This window comes from Takifugu rubripes, chromosome 11 (assembly GCF_901000725.2).
Source record: "Takifugu rubripes chromosome 11, fTakRub1.2, whole genome shotgun sequence".
In the NCBI taxonomy this organism is placed as follows: domain Eukaryota; kingdom Metazoa; phylum Chordata; class Actinopteri; order Tetraodontiformes; family Tetraodontidae; genus Takifugu; species Takifugu rubripes.
In genome coordinates, this window is record NC_042295.1 from 4,215,639 (window position 1) to 4,239,967 (window position 24,329).

At 43.6% G+C, this 24,329-nt stretch overlaps 1 protein-coding gene across 17 annotated transcripts in view; it reads left to right on the forward strand.

Moving 5' to 3' along the window:
• gramd1bb (GRAM domain containing 1Bb) overlaps window positions 1-24,329 on the forward strand; it is a 60,383-nt gene that overhangs the window by 7,784 nt on the left and 28,270 nt on the right. For 2 of the 17 annotated variants that reach the window (XM_029843287.1, XM_029843286.1), the window contains exons 1-3: window positions 9,260-11,283; window positions 14,964-15,053; window positions 16,855-16,881. In XM_029843287.1, the coding sequence (XP_029699147.1) occupies window positions 10,874-11,283; window positions 14,964-15,053; window positions 16,855-16,881 (527 nt within the window). In that variant the 5' untranslated portion in view covers window positions 9,260-10,873. Of the gene's footprint in view, window positions 1-4,211; window positions 4,377-9,258; window positions 11,284-14,963; window positions 15,054-15,570; window positions 15,765-16,854; window positions 16,882-18,022; window positions 19,595-21,589; window positions 21,634-24,329 lie in introns of those variants that run through there. The other 15 variants (XM_029843290.1, XM_029843289.1, XM_029843285.1 and 12 more) reach the window with 13 other exon arrangements.

The following is a 24,329-nucleotide window of genomic DNA, read 5'->3' on the forward strand; positions in this document are numbered from 1 at the left end:
AGTAATAAAGTCATCTTCTGTCTGGTTTTAGGTGGGTGCTCTGGCCTGTAGCTGGAGCGTCCCTGATTGGTCACATCAGCCATAATTTAAGCCTCCAGCAATAATTTCTAACAGTCCTTCAGACACAGATGGGCTACTGTAATTATGTGTAAACAATAAGTTAGAGACACAAGAATGTGTGAATGTTTGTGCCTCAAAACATTTTAAACCCATATGATGAACCATCCTGTCTTCTCCAACCAGCTGGAGTAGGTTAAACATCCTCTAATGCTTCTCTGCTTACACCCAAATAGATGAGTAAACAAGATGAGTTAGTAAAGTTTTATTTGGTTAATTAAGTAGTGACTGAGCATTAGTCCTCCCTGTTTCTGTGGAAATGCAAGAGAATTCTCTTCTGTCTTTTTCTACCTCGTGTGCGTGCGTGCGTGCGTGCGTGCGTGCGAGCGAGCGTGCGAGCGTGCTGTTAATGAAGTGCGGGGGAGTAGTGTGTGGGATTAAAAATCAACCTCGAGCCTCGTTGTCTCCATTCTCATGAAGCTGCTGGATTAGTGTCTAAAAATGCATTGAGCCAAAAACTGCTGCAGAGCGCCTCCACTCTCCTACTGCACATCTGCCACTTCGCTGCTAATTCTCCATTTTGTTGTCCTCATTTCTTTTGCTATTTTCGTGTTCTTCATGACACCGATTGGTGGGTTAATGCTGTTGGTGGGTTAATGCTGTTGGGGCTGCAGCCTGTGCAGTAATCAGTCAAAGATGTGTTGGCAGACTGACTCGGTTGTGTTGGTCCCAGACTGGATCTCAGATAAGCAACCACCAAAATTTGTAAGATATATTCTGCTAATCATGCAGCTGAAGCACTACAACAACAGCAGCCACCATTAGAGCTGAGCAGTGCTGGGCAAATAATGAGTGCATGCATCTTTAACATTAAAAACCATGTGACCATCTGCTTCTACTCATTATAACACAAAAAAGATCATTTTTGTGAAATAACAGAAATGAAACCCTTCAAATACACCTTTACTGACAATGGAATCATTTCCCAATGCCACCTTTTTGTGGTTGAAACAAAATACCAGAGGATAAATAAAGTGGTAATGCCATGAACCTTTAGAATATTCTTCGGTCCTCTTTGTAGGCATCAGGACCAGTTAGTCTCTTCCCTCCAGCTTTATGTCCTTGTCTTCCCCACATCCTGTTTTTTTAAGTATGGTGTTATCTTCCTCTTCCTTTCAAGCTTCCCACCTGTGTGATTGGATTGCCATCCTTATGATTTTCACCTGTTTTGCCTTGAGAATCTCCCAGCATCTGTGAATTTGTACCTCTGTCTGATGTTTGGCATTTCCTCAAAATCCTAACTCCACACCTGTGTGTCCAATCTTGGGAGTGCTGAGCCTGATAGTAGGAGACTGATGCAGGGATCTATGAGCTGATATAAAGTTGCCCAGTTGGCAGTAACATGCTGCAGTTAGGGCCATGATTTACTCAGCAACAACGCATAATATCCACACACCTGCAGTGAGGTTCTAATCTCCTGGAATTGCCTGGAGAGCCTCTCAAGGAGCAGTTATAGTTGAATGGTTTCTCAGGGTCTTTTCCTCCTGCCCAGCAGACAGTCATTCCTTTTTACCAACATTATGTCCATGATCTCAAAGATGCAGAGAAATCTCATTTTAAAGCCGTAGTTTTAAGTCATTTATTAAATGCTGCTTGCAGAGGGTCAGGTCAAAGATCCTTTTTGGTGTCTTTTACAACTTTTCCCCTTGTTACTGTAAGCATGACTCTTATGTACACATGTTTCATCACTGTACATTTAATACAGATGAAGCAGATATGGCTGATGATGATATCACATATGTGGTGAAAATAGAGGAGAAGAAATAGAGAGAATATTAGAAACATGAATTAGGTGCTGCTGTTGGTTGGAGGACATTTTTATTCCCTGAGAAAAGTGAATCATTGTAAAAGCTGCTGATTATTGACTCGGTTAACTACTCTCCTTCCACCTTGAGGGAGTATCTCACGGGAGATCAAGAACTAATTCATACCTTATAAACCTGACTGAGATTCTAGAGATACAAACCCTGAGACAGGTCCGAGCTTAAGACTCCTGCCAACACTGTCTGTCTGCTTGGGCCAAATGCAAAAAAAAAAAGTTTGTGCAACAGTCAACATGATTAAATATTCTGAATGCGATAGTCCATCTGTATTTCTGTCTTTTTTGTCAAAATTTACCTTGTTTTCTGTCTGCGAGGGTAAAATTGAAAACATTATTTATGAAAGAAAGAATAGAAAGAATATTGCTGAAACATTGAGACTGTATTGAGCTACTGTTTGAAAAACTGGCTGTAACGTGAATTACAAGTCTGAAAGAAAAACATTTGAATGTTAAATTAATGCTTTTAGATGGGCAATCATCAGACTTCCCCACAGCCCATTTTCCCTACTGTGTATCAGTGAATAATGCTGATTGTAAGCAGGATAACTGCAGATCTGTCTCTGGCTCAGCTGCTGGCCTTTTTTTGTCTTTTCCCCATCAATAGAGTCATTGTCGGAGACTGCTGAGTCCAAGAAGTGAGTTGTTTCTGTCCGGCTGCAGCATTTGACATGCCGCACGCACAAGGACACGTTCTGAGAGGGAAGATGGAAATCCAGTTTAATCACCCCATTCAGACAGACACGCAGCCCACATTGCTTTTCTGTGAGCCTGAAATCTTTGTTCTCAAGTTTGGGGTTTCATGATCTGTGAGACTCGTGGTCATGTTCATTGCTCAGCTCAGTGTTGAAAGTGTTCTGCTAACAGGATGTTTAAAACATCATGTCAGGATTTTTAATTAAAACAGAATCTCACTTTTACTAAAGATGCAGGTTCACCATCTGATTGTTTTGGTCTTTCATTCTGTTATCTACCTTTTATTTTACTACCAGCAGCATGATGTTCACTTTTCTGCAGATGGCACTTTATAGCTTAATGTACCTGACGAGTCAGTGCTCTGAAATGCTTGGGTCTTCATTTTAATTCTAATAATAGTAGATGAGGACATAGTTTTATCTTATATTAAAAATCACCTTTGTCTCCCAGTTGTGTCCCTTTCCTTTATTCAACATCAGAAATATCAGGCTGTTCCTGCCCCAACATGCCCCCATCATGTCTGGTCTCAACCAACCCAAATGGTCCCAGGTCACCTCACTGATGATGGAGCTCCACTGGCTACCTGGAGCTGCCATCATTAAGTTCAAGTCACTTATGCTGACCTACTGACTACCAGCTGGATCGGCTCCCTCATACTTGAACAGTTTTGATGGAGGCCACATTGGAGGTCTGCTGTGTTCCACACATGAACGGCACCGGACAAAGCCACCTGCAAACGTGCTTAATAGTGGAACGACCTCCTGACCTCTGTCAGAACAGGAACGGCCTCCTGACCTCTATCAGAACAGGAACGGCCTCCTGACCTCTATCAGAACTCTCTTCCGAGAGCACCTGCTCTCCTAACAGCATTTCTCATTCTCCTCCTATCTCTGCTCTCCTCCTCTCTCCTGTTTATAACCCTCTTCACTCACTTTCATAACTAGGTCTTTTACTGTAAGTTGTTAAATGAATACCCTGTAATGTAAATGTAATAAAATACAAGCATTACTCAGCTGTCTACTGCTACTACTGTAAACTCATCCAAATGGATCAGTTGGGCCAGGGTTAGATAATGTGATCTTTCACTATAACTTCAATCTTCATCTGTAATTGCTGTGAACATAATCTTTGCCTGTCTGTGTTGGAGACGGTGATGTGGATTATCCATGAGGGATGAGTGATAGATGTGTTCCTCCTATCCACCACAGATTCACATGTGTCCTGTTGTGAACCAATAACAGACCCCAGCCTTCCTAAGAAGTTAACTTGGTTGGTTCGGGTTACTGGCTGCTGTCCTGTGAACCAGAACACTGACCAGAGATGGTTTTCATTATCGTACTACACACACTGAAAGATCTCAGCCTCCACAGAGTCTGCTGGACCTAAACACCCAGGCAGGCATCTGTAGCCCTGGTGCAACAGTGCAAATGATATGCAACATACAGTCATCACAGCCGCTGTGGTTATGCCTGGCTTTCATTTAACCTCTGATTTAAATGAATGCTGCGGTGAAGCAGCTCTGTTTCGGGCAGCAACTAAAAGGTTAAATGAGGGAGTTTATTGTGGTGTGTGGTCAGACCCTGATAGGTCACCGCTCAGTGGTCTGCTCCTTCTCAGCCGGCGCCTGAGAAGCCACTCATTCCTTTGACTCTCACTGACCGACTCTGAGTCCAAGCTGTGAGCACAGACCCAAGCTGCCCGCAAAGTCCTGCTCCGCGTGGAAGATGGGCAGGTGGAAGTGAAGGTAACAAGCACATGTTGCACTTTTTGTTTTTCTGGTGTCATCTCAGTCTGCTGCACAGTTCAACCAAAAGTTGATCACAAAGTGTATGGGGCTCTAAAAGTGCCACATATCCATGTGACAGAATGGGTTTGCTGGGATTTCCTGCTTCATGTCTGGCAGCGTTTGTTCCTGTCTGGGTCCAGACAGCTGCTGCTGCTGCTGTTACTGCTGCTCTGTTGCTGCTGCAGCATCAATGTGTCTGCTCAGGATCAGACTCTGCTAATGATGTCACAGAGGACTCTACTGGCTGCGTGTGTGTGTGTGCGTGTGTGTGTGTGTGTGTGTGTGTGTGTGTCTCAGTACTGACACTCATTAATAACAAGATCATTTCTGATTGAGCAGACATCCTTGAGTCCACACTTTAAGAAGTGAACAAACCTTCAAACTTTTCCTGTGACAGCTTACAAATGAAAAATTAATTCTGCCTGAAACATTGATTAAAGGTAGTATGTCGGTGGTTTGATTTAAGAAAGCAAGCTAAAGCTACCTGTAGCTCTGAACAGGTCACTAATGAAAAGTTGAAAAGAAACCATCCCAAAATCACCTTAGCATACAGCAGGTCCTGAGCGCTGCCTCAGATCTTCAACCATCCCCTCGCGTGAGCTTTTATTCAGATCACTCTGGGAAGGGACTGTTTTTTAAATCTTGCATTTGGTTTCATTTTTGCTTCCATCACGCTGAGCTGATTCAGATGTGAACCAGATTGGGGGCATGTGTCTGTCCAGCAGTGACCTCACTGACAAAAGTTTCTTTTGGGTTTGGCTCTGTCTGTCTATTTGAGTCGTTATATTTGTCTGATACATTTCTTTCAGACTTTATGGATATTAGACATTTGAAGACGAACTGTAAAAGTCACTTTATTTAGCAGTTTTGATCAAATCAACGCTCTTGCTTGCAGAGCGGAACCTGATAATCTCGCTCATCCCCAGAAGGATTTTTACCAAATGTTTGCATGATGTTTGTTCCACAATGCTCTTATTTCCTCATATTACTTTGAGCTTCATCGACCTCCTGTGTGTTTTCTTGAGTATAAAGCCTGACACATCAAAAAATAGCCAGAAAATTCTAATTTTTTTGGAAATGAGATGTTTATTGAACCTTTTAACAAAATGCCAATTTTTTTTTTATTTTGTTTATGACATTTTTTTTGTATTAAATATGATACATTAGGCGATTTCGGCAACTTTTAGCTCACAACTATGTTAACTTTAGACACAGAAACAAAGTTTGCCCATAACATTTTGACAATATAGAACATGAACAACAACATTTTTCTCTTTGTTTTTTTTGCATAGCACTTTTTAGCACAAGAAAAACACTGCAGCCTCTTTTACGGGGTGGTGTTGGAGTTGGTTCTGGAGAGGACAGTGGTCTGCCACACTTGATTTTGGTTTAGAAAAAAGAGACGTCTCAGAATCTCGCGTATCAAATATGATTCAAACGGCTTTAAAGGGTTAAAAACCTCAAGTGGTCTCCCTTCCTCTCCCAGAATATAACCACTTAGAATGCACCTCACAGAGTTTCCGACAACCCGTCTTCTCTGCTGCTTGTGGCTGTCAAGCCTGGGAAAATGCCTCTTAATCACACAGGAAATGAGCTTTTGGTTAGAAAGACAGCAGAGCTGCACGCACTTGTTTCACAACTCAACTGTCCCTTTGCAAAGATTAGTGGTGAATTCAATTTTCTCTGACTATTTCAAAGAGTTCTTGGCTAAATCCACCGTACTTGCATGATAGTGGATCATATGTTTATATTATCATTGTCATTATCACCATTATGTCATTATGTTTCTACAGAGTTAGCCGTTCAGTTAAGTATTTTTGAAAGAGGAACAAAACACACATTTATTTATTTGGTTTTTAAAAATGTGATTACAGTGGTCACCAAGGAGTGCACGTTGGTGCTCTGTGAGTTAATCACCAGGGATGTGTAGTGGGGGTGTCCTTTGATTTAGAGTCTGTCCCAGTTTCAGTGTCCTCCATTAATTGAAGTCCTGTATCTGCTGAGCTCCCAAAATAAGACCGCCTGCTGAGTTTAGCTTTATTTACAGCCCAGACAGCAACACAGGCCTGATCTAGAGTCTGGAAGCGAGGCGATATACCTAAAAGTTGAGTTTTATTTCAGGTCTAGAATATATCAGCCTTTAACACAGTGAAACATCAGTAACCCCACAGCTCTCATTTGCAGAATCAGATCATAGCAGCAGTTTAGTGAGACAGATACAGGTGGAATATCCGGTCACCACCCCATTAACCAACATCACTAAATGGCTCCCAAGTGTTGGTCCGATGAGAACCATCGGGTATATTTGATAAAACACTGTGTTGAACACAGATTGCAGCTGCTGATGGACTGAATCTTTATCCTTCAGTGATTCAGTACCACAGAGCTGGGTCCCCATCAATTTCTTTGGCATTTAATTGTAAAAATACGGGATCCATCGCTGAGCTACAACTGTGTTTTTCAGCTCTCTCTTATTACACTCACAGGATGAAATGTGTAGATGAGTAAAACTGTAACTCTGTAATCTGCAAATGCCTTCAGATTTGCCATTGATGTTGCTACGCATTAACAGGATCACGTTCTTCTCTCCCATATTTGAAAGCAATCACCACATATTAGTATTAGCGCACAGTGAACTCTGCCCGTTTTCACAGCAATGAAAAAGCTATTTTTAGAAAGAAGGGGTTTAAATAAGAAATGAAAGCTTGGGTTTTGATCAGTGCAGAGTCTCTATAGACGTGGGCCAAAGCAAAGACACGGTGGTACCAGTGCTCATTAATGGATGCACTTCTGTTACCCTATGTGCTCAAGTTTTCCTAGAGGCCGGTTTGTGCTGAGTGTTGGCCAGTTTTATTATCAGTAACTTAAACCACCATTAACTGATGACATGTTGCTCTATTAAACAGGACTTGGTCTGCTGCTAAATAATTAATAATTAATTATTGCTTGTTTCAGCCAACCCGATGTTGATGAATCTCCCATTTGCAATATGGAGTAAAACAGGATGTGGTGCTTCGCAGTTCCCCTCAATTTCAACAGACCAGAAGCTTGTAAGTCGCAGGTGACAGTTGGGGATTCAGCTTCCTGGTTTAGTAGACGACACCGCTCCTTTCATCACTGTGTGTAAATGACTATGTACTTATTAATGAACCTCTTTTTTGGTTCTGGTTCTTTACCTCATGGTGGAGGTCAGCAGATTCTTCTTGTCTTGTTGTTCTGGATCACTCCAGCCCTGCCTCCTCTCTGCTAAGGTGCCGATCAGCTACCATGTTAGCACAGCTGGCAGAAGCAGCTCAGAGGTTGAGGAGAGGACCCAAGTCCCCAGTTTCAGTCCTAACGTTAAATCCTTTTACACTTGTGACCACCTTCATCATCATTATCATCACCTGGTCAGGGCCTTTCACCCCAACCTCCCCATCCCCAGGGGCGGCTGATTTAATGAAGCACTTTATCCAGCCTTCCTGATGTGTTGTCAGTCTTTGAAGTTACACAGAGATCGAGAGCAAAACAGAACAAAGGCAGAACACAGACGGACTTTGATGGTCAGTAATGACGCGACAGGAGATCGAATGTCACCGTTGCTGCAACTGAAAACAGCTTCAGCTGTAATAGCAAAGCTTCTCAGCAGTGGGTCCATCTGGTGACTCCACATATGGATGCATGGCAAAGTGCACAGGGTGCTGAGACACAAGCTGGCCAGCCCATCTGGGTCCTGAGGATGAACAAGGTTACACAGCTGTGTGTTTCTTTCTCTAAAACTGGCAATAAATGACTTGCGAATGTGGATAAAAAAAAAGCTAGCAGGGTTTCATCAAGGCTCTCTCAAAATAATGATTAATTTGGATGGGTTGACATGACATTAGCAGAGTCCTGAGACACCACGACACCAGCTGGAGCTGCTAGAATGTGTGAAAAGGTAACAGGAACTGTTGTCTTCTTATGAGTAATTCATAATGTTACACTCAGCTTTTAGGTCAGTGTGTGTGTGTGTGTGTGTGTGTGTGTTCTGTGTGTGTGTGTGTGTGTGAGAGAGAGAGAGAGAGAGAGAGAGAGAGAGAGGGAGAGAGAAGGATGGGGGAGTCTTTGCTGAGGTCAACAATTTAGGGAACAGGAATAGATGGCACCGTGATGGATTATTCAGTGCATCTGCAATGTTTTTATTATTGGCTGCATCTTTTACGAGTGTGTCATACATCTTATTAAAGCTAGCACAATAGATTTTACTGTTATTATTCATTGCATATTATTTAAAATGCAAAAGCAGGAGAGGTGGGGGAACATTTCTTAGCAAATATTGTAGTGCTCAGACATGTCAAATATTTGTTGTCAATATTAAATCATGATTACTAAGAAGAACAACAACAACAACTCAAACTGTTATACAGCAACAGGAAATAACCATCTGTTGAGGTTCATGTAGCAGTTGGGTCAAGGTTCATGATGGTTGATTAAGAATACCACAAACATCCTATTTTGCAAAGTTGTGAAGAGCAGCAACACAAAATCTTCAGTGATGCAGAGTGTGTAACAGGTAGTCCTCTCTCCTCGTCCTCCTGCTTTAACCTGGGACCTCAGTCCTCTGTCCTGGCTGAGGCTGAAACAGGCCTGACCTCTTCTATCAGTTTAATTCTTACCAACTGTTTATGTGAATTTCTTTATTATAGAATCCATTATATTTATAGAATCATGTTTGGAGGACATGTTTCTTTGGGTGTTTGTGGGTTTTTTGTGTGGACTCTCATGAAACCTCTCGCAGCTTCCTCATTTTGTACATGGAAAATGGCTAAACCAAGCGAATATCAGCCAAATTACCGTTTTAATTTAGTTAGCTACTATTTTGCTGATGGGCATTTATTTCAGTCATAGAATAGCCCAGTTGGTATTTTATGTCTTATGCTAACAGTAATTACAGTCAGCAGGATGTAATCACCAAGCATCGATGCAAAGCTTTTGCTGCCTTTGGGGGCTTTATGTGGGCTTTCAGCTCATACACAATCACCCAACATCTATCACCGCTCTGAATTCCATAGCAAGCGTGCTCAATTCTCTCACAGAGCCAGTGTGCTTGTCTAGGAGAGCTTTGAATCTACCCTGACAGCTGAAGATGAAGGCAGTCAGAACAACAATCTTATATTTGTGTCTAAAATTCTGGGATAAAGCTGCCAAATCGTATAGCTGCTTCATGTTGTCATGCAGATCGTTGTGTTTACTGTCGGCTTTATGGTTTGTCTGCTTTTCATCACAGCTCATCTCATCTGACTTCATTGCTTTTCAGATTGCTCTTTTTTTCCTTCCTGCCCATCCGACTCTTGCACGGTTGAGTACAATCTTTCCAGGTGGGATGCTTCATTGTGGTACATACTCGTTTTTGTTGGTGGCCTTTAACCCCTCTCAGCAGTTGGCTGTCTTAATACAGAGGGTGTGATCAATAGAGCTCTTCAATCAACTTTGTTTGTGCAAACTGATCAAGAGCTGAAAGGTTGTTGGTGCTCTGCAGTGTTTTTAAGGAAGGAAGTTGTTGATCTAGTCAGGCTGATGCATGCTGGTGAGTAGGCACTGTTTGTCAGATAAGAATGTAGCTCTGTGTGCATGTGTGTTCATCCCAATTGTGCTGCCTGGTTATCACCTTCGCCGTGATGGCTGCCTTTTTGATCTGTGTGTGTGTGTGTGTGTGTGCGTGTGTGTGTGTGTGCGTGCGTGTGTGTGTGTGTGCGTGCGCGCGGCTCATCCTGGTCTTCATTATTCTCGGCTTTGCCTGTACATTGCAATCCTATCCCACCTCCCTCTAACCTGTAGGCTTAAACAGCGAGGAGACAGAAAAGCTGGACTCTACGGCCGCCACCACGTAATGAACCTGACTAACAACAGACCCTCCCGGCCTTTTCACAACATCAGCTTTGCTCTGGAACTGCGGTGCCTTCCTTTTTAGCCTTAAAAAGGAACTAAAGTCATAGTTTTGGCACCTTTGACGGTCACCAGCAAATGTGTGTGACTTGCTCTGCATGTCCACAGTGAGAAGCAGCAAAGGAGTTGGGTTACACTCACTGACGGGCCTTATACATGTTTAATCCGTTTCTCTCAGAACAGAAGCCCTTTTTGTTATCCAATCCAGCCTCCTCTATCTTCTCTCCAGTTTGAGAAACAGAGTTTACTGCCACAAGGCTGCTCTTCACAGTCTATCAGCCAGCCACTGAACTGATACATATCAACCCGCAGCGGGGCGGCAGCAGGACTTTGTCAGCCCTGATATATCTGCTCTAAGGACTTCTGAGCCATTCTGTCAATCCATTGGCTGCTCGATCAGGAGGACTTTAAAACAAACAAGCCAAATTCAGGGAGCTGTTTCAGGTCTGCAAAGAGTGTTAAGAGACTGTCCACAAGCATTCTTCCTCAATTTTAGTAGCTGTTTCTGCTGCCTAACTGCTCAGTTTAGTTCAAGGTCTTTAGTCAGGACCATGACTGACACTCTGAGGCCGCCTTCACTTCAGGTGAGTGTCCCAAGCGATGCCCCTGCGTACTCGGACGGAGGAGGCAACACGGTGTCGGATGGATCCATGCGATCCAGTTCCTCTACTCCGACACTCCGCCGCAAACGCTTCAAGATGCGACGCATGAGGAACGTGCCCAGCGAGAAGGAGAGCGAAAGCGATCGGCTGAATGTAGGTCACCTTTCCGCCCGATCCCACTCTGCTTCCAAGGAGTACCTGCAGCTGCCCTCCATCGAGATCACGCCGTCCAGCGACGAAGACGCCACCTCTACCTGGTCTAGATGCTCCACTCCCAGTGCCTCTCCGCGACGCAAGCGTTTCCTGTTGAGGAAGTGGCTGAAGGTCAGAGAGAAGAAGGAGCAGAGCAGTGACAGCAGGTTGGTATGGACCCTCGACATTCCCCTCTTCTATCTACAGCCTCTCTAATACCACCATGCTGCATCAAGGCTTCTGCTCTCTGCTCTAATATATGTGTTCCTACCTGTTAGCTTGAGGAAAAATAGGGGGGTGACTTTTACTTTTCTGCTGTCCCTTTAGTCAGTTATGCAGTGATGACTCCTAGGGGGATTTTTTTTTTTGGATTGTTTTGAATGCAGTGCTTGTTTTAAAGTACCATTAACACACTTGCGGCCAATTTTGAGCCACTGACAACAGTTTGGGGGTATTTTTTCATAGGTGATTTGTACAGGCCTAAATCTGCTGCAGTCGCAAGCTGTTTGTAGATTTGATGCATTGTGAGGGGGCTGTTTCTGGACCACTTAGAATGACTGTAGGGCCATTTGACTGGTGTCAGAAGGACTTGTGAGCTGGGTCATATAATTTCCAACCTCTGTGGTGTTTCTTTTCTGATTGTTGCATTTTGATGGCAAAAGTAACAGAGGAAAGGTCATGGGGTCAGTAAAGTAAAGCAGCTTGAACCGACACAGCACCATAACATGCAGCAATAAGCTCACGATTAATTATGTTGATTTCTTGCTACAGACAAATTCGTATTCGTATTTGGAGTTCTTCAAAACTGCAAAAACGTTTTCAAAAGGTTGAACACACAGTAAGAGCATCTGCACTGGCTCCTCAGGGACCGGCGAGCCACCTTAGACAGGAATGAAATCAAAGTTTCACCTGAACTTTTGCTGAAACTCTTCGCTTTACATGTTCATGTTTTAACAGAACAAAAGTAAACATTAAGCCAAAGTTTTCAATTCTTGCAAATTGTCATAACTTCTTAAATTAATGCCTGCGGAGGCTTTACAGTTCTATTAATGACGCCTTTGTGAATTTTATTAAGTTGCGTTTTATTGAGGATGTCTGTATTTGGCCGGATGAATGATTTTAATCAACATTTGCAATCTGAGAAGCAGAACAAGGACAAGGAGAGGGAACGGGGCCCGTTTGTGAGATGTCCCTGCTGACAGATGGCAGACACAACATGGCCCATTACTCATTTATCCATCAGTGGTTTTCCTCTGAAAGGAATTCCATCCCTCCAGAGACATGAGTGCTATATCCTGACAGTATCCCTGAGTGTGAAATGCTGTCATTTCCCAGCACATCATGCGTACAGTGCTGCCGCCCCTCCAGGCATGATGTGGACCTTTTAAAAAAGCTCTTGTAGTTTTTGCAAAATCAAATGGATATGCTGTAAAACTGCAGAGTGAGACAGCAAGTATACAAACCCTATTCAGGTCTAGCAGGGTTGTTTCAAAATCTTGTGCATTTTCACTCTGTTACAACCTAAATGAGTACTTGTAGGAGTTGTTGTATGTACTGCTGGTTAGTTTCATTGCTCAACGGCTGGTAGTGAAAGGAAAGACCACCCTGCTTTTTGCCTAAAGTCATCCCTTTTGTAATTTAATAATTAATCAGTTTAGTTTCAGTTTTGGATTCTTTTTTCCAATATAATGATTGTGATTTTCTTTGTGTTGCTTGTTCTATTTTGTTCTGGCCTAACACCGCCCCTGGTGGTCAAGCTCTGTCATTCACCTGATGCTAAGTTAAAAAAAATCAGAGCAATCTGGGCATAAAACAACCTATTGTTGTACACACTGCAGTCGTGATAAATAATTTACCAGAAGAGGGGAACAATCAAGTTGCTCAGCATTTGGACTTTAGCCTAAACCACTACTTCCTACATTAAGGAAATAGATGATTAAATAAATATTTCAGCAGAATATCAATATTAAAGCCGCTCAATAGCTATATTTTTTCCACGTAGTTTTGTAATATGCAGAAATGCCAGTGGTAGATTCTATCAAGCAAGTTTTCAGGAGAAACAAATGGATCCACAGTCCTGGGTGAACTGGTAATTTTATATTGAATATTATATTATATTTATATTATATATTTATATGTATGAGCGTGCACTGGTTGTCTGTCTGTAGCTGGATGGAGGGATATTTGGACTGATGCATGGATGAATGGAAACAAACTTGGTTCCTCGGATAACATTAACTGAAAGTCTGTGTTTTGGAAAGTATGTATTCATTCATGGGTGTCAGACAGAACCAGTGTCAGAGTTGGACCTTTACCTTTAGCTGTCATGGTGACAGCACTTTGACCCAATTACCTCCCATCCTTCCCCCTTAATATTTTAACTGTCCAGGTTAAAAACCTGTCCGTGCTTCAACATTTAATCATTGGGCCGAAGAGACCGTTATCATTCTGCACGGCATGTTCAGAACAGTCCACTTTGGTTTGGGAATCCAGTGTACTTTGAAATAAGCCCTTCTTCGTCGTCCAGTTAATATCCAAACATGACAGAGCATTTATGTTTCCTCGGACACTTGTGGTGAGTATTGTCTCTTCTGCTCACAGCAGATCTGTAAGTATTCAAAGAGGTTTTTAAAATTGTATTTCAAAACTATTGCGAATTGTGATGGGAGGGATAAAACCACTTTACTGGGATATGATGTTCCATTGACGGCTCACAGCTGGATCGCTTTCTTCACTGGTGTTTCCACCCTCCTTCGTTGTGTTATCTGCATCAGACCACACATGTGCGTAAGACTGTAGCTTCTTTAATGGTCGCAGGCTTCAGAGACTCGGTGTAATCTACTGTTCTACTGGCTGATAAAAGCAGGGCTATGTTGAACAGCAACTTTTACCAGGCCTCACTGCTTTCATCCAAACATCTAAATATTTCACACACTAGAATTCTCACAGAGCTAAGTGCCGGAGGACATTTTAATAAGACTCCCACTTGTTCGAAATGCATCACTGGAGACGCTGCTGGATAAAAAGGTTTTTCCCATTTTCTCCGCTGTAAGGTTCATTTTGACTATTAAAATATGTGCACTTTTTAAAAAGTGTTGAATCGAATTATTTTTGTATCTGAATCAAACTCTTGTAGGGAAGGTGATTGCTATGACCTGAGTGGTGCCATTTCAACATGTGACTTAGATTATAACTTAGCTCAGGTGATATGAGGTTAAAGGAGCAGCTGTGCAGATTTTCATCAGAAATTCTCACTAAAGCAGAAGTAGTTTTATTCCTGGCATATTTATATCTGTCACAGGTTTACCACTGGTCTCTGATGAAGGCTTAAGAGAAATTAAATCTTAACACTGGCATTACTGGCAAATGTTAAGTATCTGTTAGTCACAGAATTATTTGTAATTTAGACTTTTTGTCCAGAAATTTGTGGCAGAAATGCTGTCACTGTCAGTCACCTTCCATCAATATTGGGCAAAAATTGCAAAAGTAAAGGCTTAATTTTACCAGATAACAGCAATCTAATACCAGTAGACATGTTTTAAGTTGTTCATTAGAGATCCCTGAGGGTGTTGAACTCTTTCTTTAGTGCTCAGTGCTCTTTAATATTTCTGTTCAGCATTTGCAACCAACCACGAAATCTTGTTGAGACCTCGCCTTATAGCGTCCTCTAGTGTTTACAATGGGCAAGTACAGCAAGATTAAAACATCTGAAAAGAACCTCGTTCACACTGATCAGCTGTTAATCGTTGCTGTTGTTTACAACCGTGATGACATAAAATGAAACAAACGTTTCATGTGGGGAAACGTACAGATTTTGTTCACCCTCATCCTCTCTTGTGTCCCGCAGCAGCCAGCAAAGCAGCCAGCAAAGCAGTCTGCAGAGCAGCCATGAAGATGAAAACACTCGTTTCCTGTCTCCATTAATACGGGAGGGGAGGTGAGTGCTGTCAGAGCAGAGGATTCACTCAAACACCAGTGCTTCCACTCCTTTTACATCACATGACTGATGGGAACACAGTTGAAAATCCAACTGCAGGATTGTGCCATTTCCACCAGGCTCAGGTCCTGTTAAAATGGCAGTTTTAGCCATTTAGTCAATTGATTTTCTCTTCTAATCTGTGTAAATACTATTAACTTACTGACAATAGTTTATTGAGTCTAATTCCTAGGTCAGGAGTTAAGAGCTCAGAAAACGAACAGTCTGACAGAAAGATTCGTTGAATTCTGTCCAGGCTGCAGATGCTGGGCTTCTGTGTTCAACTGGTGCATCAGTGTGGGAGTGTGTTTGACATGATTTAGTGATCCAACCACATTGTTCAACCAATCATCATCTTCTTGCTCTTCATCTGCCAAAGCTGCTGTATGTTGCAGACACCCACTTTGTTGCCTCTGTCTTCCTCTGACTCTCTCCCTCTCTCCTCTCTCTCTCTCTCCTCTCTCCCTCCCTCCCTCATCATGCGCTCGACTCATTGACTGTCCGCTCTTGCTGGAATTGGGAAGTGGTGCCGGTCAAACCTATGGGATTTCTGGCTGCTCTTGTCTGTGCTGTGCTTGCGGTAGATAGTGGGGAGCATCTGCAGCAGCTGCAGGGAGAGCAGCGTTCTGTAGCCAGTTTTAGAGGGCACGGAATGTCATGTCTCCTCTGCAGGTAAAACCAGCCGCATTTCTGCCTGTGGACTCCCAGCACATCCTCTCTGCACCTCTCTTTTTGCATCCTTCTCATTGTTTTTGTGTTTTGGGCAGCTGCGTTTCTTCGGCGAAGTGAGGGCGCGTAGGCTGTCGGCTAATCTGCAGCACTAGCTGAGATTTTAGATCCCTCTGCCAGTTTAGCGGAGCTCATGAACGGACACAGATGGAACCGAGACCTGAGAAGGTCCACGAGTTTGTGCTTATCTTCATGTTTTTCCTCTCAGGTTGTGCTGAAGCTGCAGAGAGAGTTATATAATATGACAGTGTGTGCGTGCGTGTGTGTGTGTGCTGAGACAGTGAAATATGACTCATCAGTATAGATGACGCAGTGCATTGTTTGTATTTGTAAAACCTAAAAACAGATAGAAAACCATCAGTTAGTCCCTCTGTCACTTATTTACTATGGCTCCTCCATGAACAGCATATCAGGCTGTGTACACTGACAGCTCCTGTCAGTCAGGTGTAACATGGTGAGCAGTATAAGACCTGAGGTGTTTATGCAGAGAGGGTTGGGACCACCTGCTGATGTCTGCTGCCTGAGTGATCTGCTGCATTGTTGTGATGCCTGATGGTGAAGGTGTAGGGAACAGCAGGAAATACGCTGAAGTTAAAGTGAACATGGTCAAAATGATTCTGTAACAGGTTGAAGGTCACTCGTTCTAATCTTCTTTCGATAAAAGTCTTGCCCTGGATGTTTTAGATGTCAGCTGAGCTGATTTCAGTGCAAAGACAAACCGTTGATTTGGGGGGTTTGTTTGTTTTCTGTAACTTCATCTGAAAGAGCATTTATTACCACACCAGTGAGCCACCCACTAAACACAATTCCAGCCACCACTTTAGCCTTTTACTCACAAGTTTCACCATTGCTGTAGTACTTCCTGATGTACCTGCTGTAGCGCATTGTTCCAGCAGCTATTAGAGGAAAATATCTAACCTGTGGAAATGCACCCAGTGAATACTTTCTAGTGTTAATTCTTCGTTTTTTAGTAGCATCTAAAGTAAAGGTGCAGCACCTGATGTAAGCACCTCTGCTGTTCTCTCTTGTGCAGGTCTGACAGTGCAGCAAACAAAACCGGGTAAGTGCGCTTTCCCACTGCTCCTTCCTTGTCTTGTAGAGGTCTCAGCTTGCATCCTTTGCTTGTGTGCTGGTGGAGCACTCGTACAGTGGGACTAGCCCTGTTGCCCCAGCCTGCCCACCCGCCCACCTGTGTGTGCCACAGATTCGCAGCTTTGTTCCCGGGCTAAAGGTGTTTGAATACGCTCCACATTGTCGCGGCTCGGCGGTGAATACACTTGCAAGCCATGGAATGCTATTGTCTGAGTTTGGTAGACAAACAACATCAGGCACAAACAGGTCTTTGTGATGCTGTACAACTGTGGTGCTTTTAGTCCTGTGGATTCACACACCAGCACACGCTGCAGGTGAGTGATCGGCGGCTTCCCCTGCTTGACTTTGTTGATGAAACTTTGAGCTGGATGCTGATTTGACTTTAACAACACAGGTAAGTCGATTTCTGAGCTCACGGAGTGTTTGATGCAAGTGTTGATGCAATTACCATGAAAAACTCAGCTTGATTCTGTGTTTTTCTTGTGCACGCAGAGATAATTATGTAGTAGCGCTGTTGGTCGGTCAACTTTCTGTGTGTGTGTGTGTGTGCGTGTGTGTGTGTGTGTGTGTGTGTGTGTGTGTGTGTGCGCGCTGTGGAATACTTTGACTGGTCACCCATGTGAGCTGAGTGAATCGTAGGTCACGTTCGGTTCCACTGAAACTCTGCTAATATGCAACCACAGAGACAAACACATGAGGATTTTGGTTCTTTTTTAATAATTTTCATCTCTCCATCATCATAAACATCCACACAAAACAAACTGGAGTCGGAGGTACGTCACTTGGTTCCGGCCGTGTTGCCATTTTGTCTTGATCAGAGATGGATGATGTTCCTAACTATTCCAGGTGGAAATTTCCTGAATCTTTGAGCCACTTTGAATCATCCGTCTGTGTGGATTCTCACACGTCTGTTTTCTTATAGCAGCTAATATATTCACAAGTATGCAAGGCTGATGCTAGTGTAAATAATGCATGGAAGGCTGTCCTAGGGCCCCCCCCGTGTGTGGGATGGAAGTGTTTCGAAGCTCTTTGGTGAATAATGCAGTTCTGCCTCCTCCAGTCCTTGGGTCTACCTACTTCCTGCTGTCTGTCTCTGATCTAATGTCTGCATTGCTCTGTCTGCTTTATTGATCACCATCTCTGGTTTGAGGCATTAGCCGGCAGCGATGGAGATCAGCGTAAGTTGATCTCACCCTTGACTTTGTGCAGAGGGAAGGAAGGTGACAGGTCAGTCAGAATCAGCCGAATGATGTAATGCGAGAGAGTTAACGTGATTATTTTGATTAAGATCCGTGTTACGCCGGAGTCTGCATTTACTGTTCATGTGATTGGTGCACAATCCCAGTTAAATCAGCACACCGGTCAGAGTTTGCCAGCAGGGGCCCGTTGTGACTCCTCCACGTCTCCTTTAAGTAATTTGCCTTCCGCTGTAGGAAGCTAAGCCGAGCACGCACGCCAGCGCCACCTCAGCTAACGAAGGCAGACATTTCAGTGGTTATGTAATGAAGCGAGTTTTATTTTGGATGGTTTTGACTTAAACCAAAGCACAAAGGCTGATGATCTGGCGCTCCGACACTTTCACAAAGATTCATCAAAAACAACGACGTTGGTTTGCATCTGGGCGGCAGGGACGCGACCCAGGCAGCGTCAGAGGACGGCACGTGTGTTTGCAGTGAGGCTGCACAGTTTGTGGTCACCAATGTTCACAAAAAAAACACAAAATAATCAAAATGGAACTTTTGACTCGCTGTTGCATCCATACATGGTGATTGGGTCAGGGGTCACGGGTCAGAGGTCAATCAATCTTCACACATTTATACTTACAAATATCAGGTTTTGTGTCCCCAATGGTCATGAGTTTGAGACCCTGCTGAGGGATGCTGATGTGGTTAAAACCAGCTCTCATATTCTGCATATACTGCTGGAAAGAACATGTTCTACCTTTCTACTCTGCTGGCTGCTGTTCTCAAGCGTTTGTGCAGATTTTTTTATTTAGGTCACGGACTGGTGACGTCCTGGCCCCCAGTGTGCTGATTTATGTTCAGTCCTCGTATTGGTGCTTTTGCTGCTCTCTCAGATGTGCTGGGCTTTGGTTGATGTGCCTGCAGCTTTTAGAGCCTGCAGACGTGAATTTGGAGGAGGAGCCGAGGTGGAAAAAAGAGGAGAGGAGGGAGGCCAATAGAGCTGGAAGGGGAAGGAAGGGGCCGCTCTCATCCAGCTTCGAAGAGAGCTGAAGCACAGAGACCTCCCCCCCACACACACACCACGGCCCACCAGCCAATCACAGCCCTAGCATCCTTGACCCATCCTCCTCCATACAACTGCTCATCCATGGCTCATTGAAGCAGATGTGAGGCGATGCAGGCGATGGAAGAGAAGCTTCAGATCATTTATATCAGAATATCAGCCGCTAGTTTGCTGCAGCGTCCGGCTGAACAAGAAAAAAATGACGTCTTTATCTTCTGCAGTTATAATTTTAGGCCTCTAAATAGCTGATTTGATTTTCCTCCAACCTACATTTTGGATGTGCCTTGTGGAGAATTTCTATGAGGTCTGGCAACGATGGCAAATTATGCTGGATGACTGAAAACCTGCCAAGAGGACAGTGACTGAGGGGAGGCAATGAGAGCCAGAAGAGAGGCCAGAATGATTCCTGCATGTTCACCATGCACAAACATAAGGTCAGCTTCCTTGTCTTCATAGTTTGAAGTCTGCATGCATGAGCTTGATTTATGGCTTCTACAAGAGGAGTCCTGCAAATCAGCATATTCAGCTAGTTGGGTACTAAAAGGCTTCAGTGATACTGTTGAACATGCACTTGCCTTTGATGGAGCTTGGGTCTTATTCCATTATGTGGTGTAACATTATTATTATTATCTAATCTATATTTTTGGGGCATGTGGCCAGACACATAACAGCCTTCAAATAACAGAACCACATGACAGTGATGGATGCACTCAGGGAGCTCTGGTTATGGGCTGTTCTGAGTATCAGGGATTTTCCACTGATCTCTGCTCCATTAGGTGACAGGTTGATTAGATGTACAGCACCAGTCGATGGTGATACAGCAACTTCATCTCAACACTCTGACAAACAAGATCCTCCACATCCTAACAGCATCTCCCCAACACGCCTTCAGCCACCCTCACAGGGTGAGAGGCTGCCAGTGTTCAGACACGAGGAAGGACAAAGGCTTTAGAAAAGTCTCCTCTAAAAGTCTGCGATGCAGCAGTGATGTTACTGTCCACTCGTTCGGAAGGTAAACAGTGTCGGGGGGATGCTGCTTTATTCCACATTTCATTGTGTGTCACCTTCAAAGTGGGTGTTGTAGAAGACTGGAGCAACACAAGTGGTCAAATGTGTCAGTTTTAACTGAATCATTGTCAGTTCTGGTGTGTAATGTTGAGGCAATTGAACTGTGTTTAGGATGGAATCAGCTTTGAAGGGATTGACTGTGTGTCACTGTGATTCATTCAGTGCTTCTGTCTTCTGTCACTGGCACACCCTCTCTCTGCTGCTGTCCAAGGTCTTGTTTTCATGCTGGGAGGACATCTGCCTCACTGCCAGGCACACATGCCATTTCATGGAATGGACTAACCTAAATTTGGGCCAGTCTTTGTCTCCCAATATCGTTTTAAATGACGACAACATCTGCTGGAGTAAAGATACGCTCCAATCCATTTGTCTTTTGTCCAAGGTCCACTTAATGTGGCCCTTCTTATGTAGAGTAGATGTCTTACCCCATGCTGCTGTACCCGAGTCATCCATGTGTTTGTCAGAAGGCCTTTGCTCATCTTCATTCATTCTCCATCTCTGCAGGGCAGCATATGCTGTTTTATTTTCCCTGGGAGGGACGCGATGTAGGTGGAGATCCATCTGTCATGTCAAAGTTAGATGGCGAAGGTGCAGCTCCATCAAGGGGTTTATGTCTGCAGATTCACCCTCATGAGTTGGTCAAATTCAATTCCCACTGCCAAATTGCCTTACTTGAACATTTATCTTATATTTAATGGAAGGTCTGTTTTTCAAGTCTCAAAAGCTGTGAAGTCCAAGATTGACTTCCTCTGTGTTAGTGATCAGAAGAACATGATCCACCATGTTCTTCTGCATCCTGGAGACAGCAACACTGCTGAAATGAGTCAAAAAGTAGGCAAATAGAGGAAAACGGCTGCACAGAGAGCCACGAACTCCGCATAATCTTTAGAAAGTGCAGTCAGGGGTTAAAGAGTGGATAGCAACTGCTGCGACTGGAGAGTCAAATTTATTATCAGGGGCCACAGCAGGATGGGGGCACTGAGTAGATGGAGGAGTGGTTGAGGGCCTGTGATCACAGTGATTCATGTGGGCACTCTGCATTGACTCACTGGCAGCAAAATTGGCTGGAATTAATAGACTGCAGCCAGCAAACTCAATTATTAGCTTTTCTTAATGCTCACCATACTGGTATCTAAACCTCTGTCCAATTATCATTTGAACTCAGGTTCAAAATATGAACAAGCTAAGTAAATGTTTATTAACCCCCCCAAAAATGATCTACCAAGATTTATCTTCTGTGACCGTGCTGATCAGACATCATCATAACCCCAACTACAACTAGAACTATTACATCATGGCAAAAGTACATATATCATTTCAAAACCTTTTGTTTCACTCTTCTCTACCTTCCCACCTGATAGGGCAAGCAAAAGAAGTGGAAGAAACTGATATGGAAGCCTCACAGGTAGGACGACTCAACACGCCACACGAGCAGCGACCTTTGGTCCCCTCTGACAGTCTGATTCAGCCAAACACCAGGACAACATGCAGCATTTCACCACCAGGTGTCGCATTAGAGCCGCAAAGCAAAGGCACGAAATGACTCTAACTGGGCTCCCATTTGTCAGAATAAAATAGAACAATAAAAATAAATATTCATCAGTTCTTGGTATGAAGAGTCATAGTTTCTTGGTGTGAGCTGCTTCATAGTTTTTCATGAGATCCCAGTTGCTCAGTTCATTCACTAGTTAAAGAATAAAGTTAGCCGATGCATTTTATAAGGGCAGTTGGAAAATGTGGCTTTCTCACGTCAGACGTGTTGTTAAACATAAGAACACTAGAACTCCCTTCCAAGCATCAGTGGTCTTTCTTGTCCTCGTCACCTTTCTCCTACTAATGAATCAGCCACCAAGACCTCAGACTTGCAAACTCCTCTAAAGTCATGGTGGCTGATTGCTACTTTGTGGCGAAGCTGAAAATAACCTGAGTGCATCCTTGAAGGGTTTGTGTCTGATAATGGCATAGCAACCAGTGGTAAACAGGTGGAAAGTATATATTTCTCTGGCATCATGTCTTTCCTGTTTACATCTGTATAATTGGCAGCGGGCTGGTCTGGGTGCTTCTGTCCCTGAACAATTGTCAATATCGCTTCACCTGGAGGAGAAAACTGCTTTTGAGTCTACCGTTGAGCCTTTACATGTGTAGAAGCCTTTAATGCAGTAGCAGCACCGATGCTTGGCTGGCTTAGTCAGCAGACTCCGTTCATGGCTTTGACCAGATCAGCGGAACCTGATCTTGCCATTGTCCTTCTGCCTTAGAGGAGCTCGGGGTCGTGGCAGCAATGAGACACACTGCTTCCGTCCTCAATCAATATTTCAGCCCTCCTGCAGTGATGGATTGTCACTCTGCTGCTCCACAACTCTTCTTGGCTGGAACATATGAGAACATGCCAGTCATGTGAGAGATCACCACATCGATTGCTGGTGTGGTGGGAGATCCTGATCACACTAAGGGCTTCATACCAATGTGATCTCAGTCCTGCAATCTGTAAATCTCTTGGAAATCTGTAGGAAGCAGGTTGATCACAGTCAGCAAGCCAGACTTCTTCAATACCAGTATTGATGAAATTATTGATATGCAAGTGCACATCTGTAGCATTGGTGCAAATGTGAAGAAGATTTTTCCTCTTAAATGATCTTTGTTGTTGCCATATAACTTGTTTGTGACCTGTACGTCACGTTTTCTCTTCTGGCCTCTGGGGGTGTCTAAATGTTTCATTTAAAAAAATGATTTTTATTTTATCTCCTTCATAATAATGAAAACTCATGTTCCCAGCCTGTTATTTTATGTTTATATGCATATTTTTATTTTAGATTTCCAGAATTTTCAGATATGAAAGCCTGTTGACTGAAATGCAGGTAGTGAATCCAACCTGCTTTCAGTCTCACCACTGTGGCCTTGATGAAGCCCTAATATGATAAGAGCCATAGTGCATCACATGATCAGCCTCCCACTTGCTTCCCCGGTCAGACTGAGAGCAGTGATTCACTCGTTCATGAAGCACCAGTAGAAAAAAACAAATCTGTGTTCTTCTGCGGAAACACCCACCACACGGAATAAAAGAGTGACACTCACCATGCTACCCAATCCCAAAAGGCAGTGTAGAGGGGAATTAATCCAGATTATCTACTCGTGCTATTCTTAGAAATGCATTAGCAAAAAAAACTGGCCCAGATTGTAGTTCAAGAAAAACAAAAACTAGAAGCAGAAACCTGTCTGGATGCATTCGTTTAGGAAGTAAACTGAGGACACATTCAGGAAACAAATGTGATCGTGCAAGAGCTAAAATAAATGAAGATTGGGATTTAAACAGAATTGGTCAGCAGATGGCGCTCTTGTGCGAAATCTCACTGACACGTGTGTGCGTGTGTATTGTGTGTGTGTGTGTGTGTGTGTGTGTGTGTGTGTGTGTGTGTGTGTGTGTGTGTGCGTGCGTGTGTGTGTGTGTGTGTGTGTGTGTGTGTAGGAGCTGTCCATTCAGCACCGTCCTGGAGCTCCTCCTCCGTTTCTTCATTTATGTAAGCATGATGTGTTTATGGGCTGCCTGTTCATGTGAAGCAGGAGTGACTCATAGGCTGTTGTTCCGGTCCACAATCTCTTTCCCATTCAAAACAAAATCGAATTCAGCGACAAGGCAGCTGATCTGTCTGGCACAAAAACACAAGGGAACGTTAAAACTGCTGCTCAGCTTTCGGAAGCAAATGTTTCGTAAAATGAATCGGTCTTCGTAAATATCAAATCCACAGACATATTTTACCAAATACACTGACTCAGCTGAAAAGCATTGACTCATTTCTACATATTTGCAAGGAAACAGTAGCTGCTGTGTGTGTGTGTGTGTGTGTGTGTGTGTGTGTGTGTGTGTGTGTGTGTGTGTGTGTGTCGGTAGGGTGATTTGCACCCGTCGTTCTGCTGGTTGATGAGTACAGTGGAACATGTGGGGCTTTAAGGAGATTAAAGAGGGAGACTGTGTTGCCCTCTGCTCGGCGGCCTGCACTCACACTGTTTTTGATCACTATTGACATTCCTGGTGAACCTCTGAGCTCCCCACACTGCCTGGTCAAGCTACATCTGTGCACATGTTAATATTAAACAGTTTCA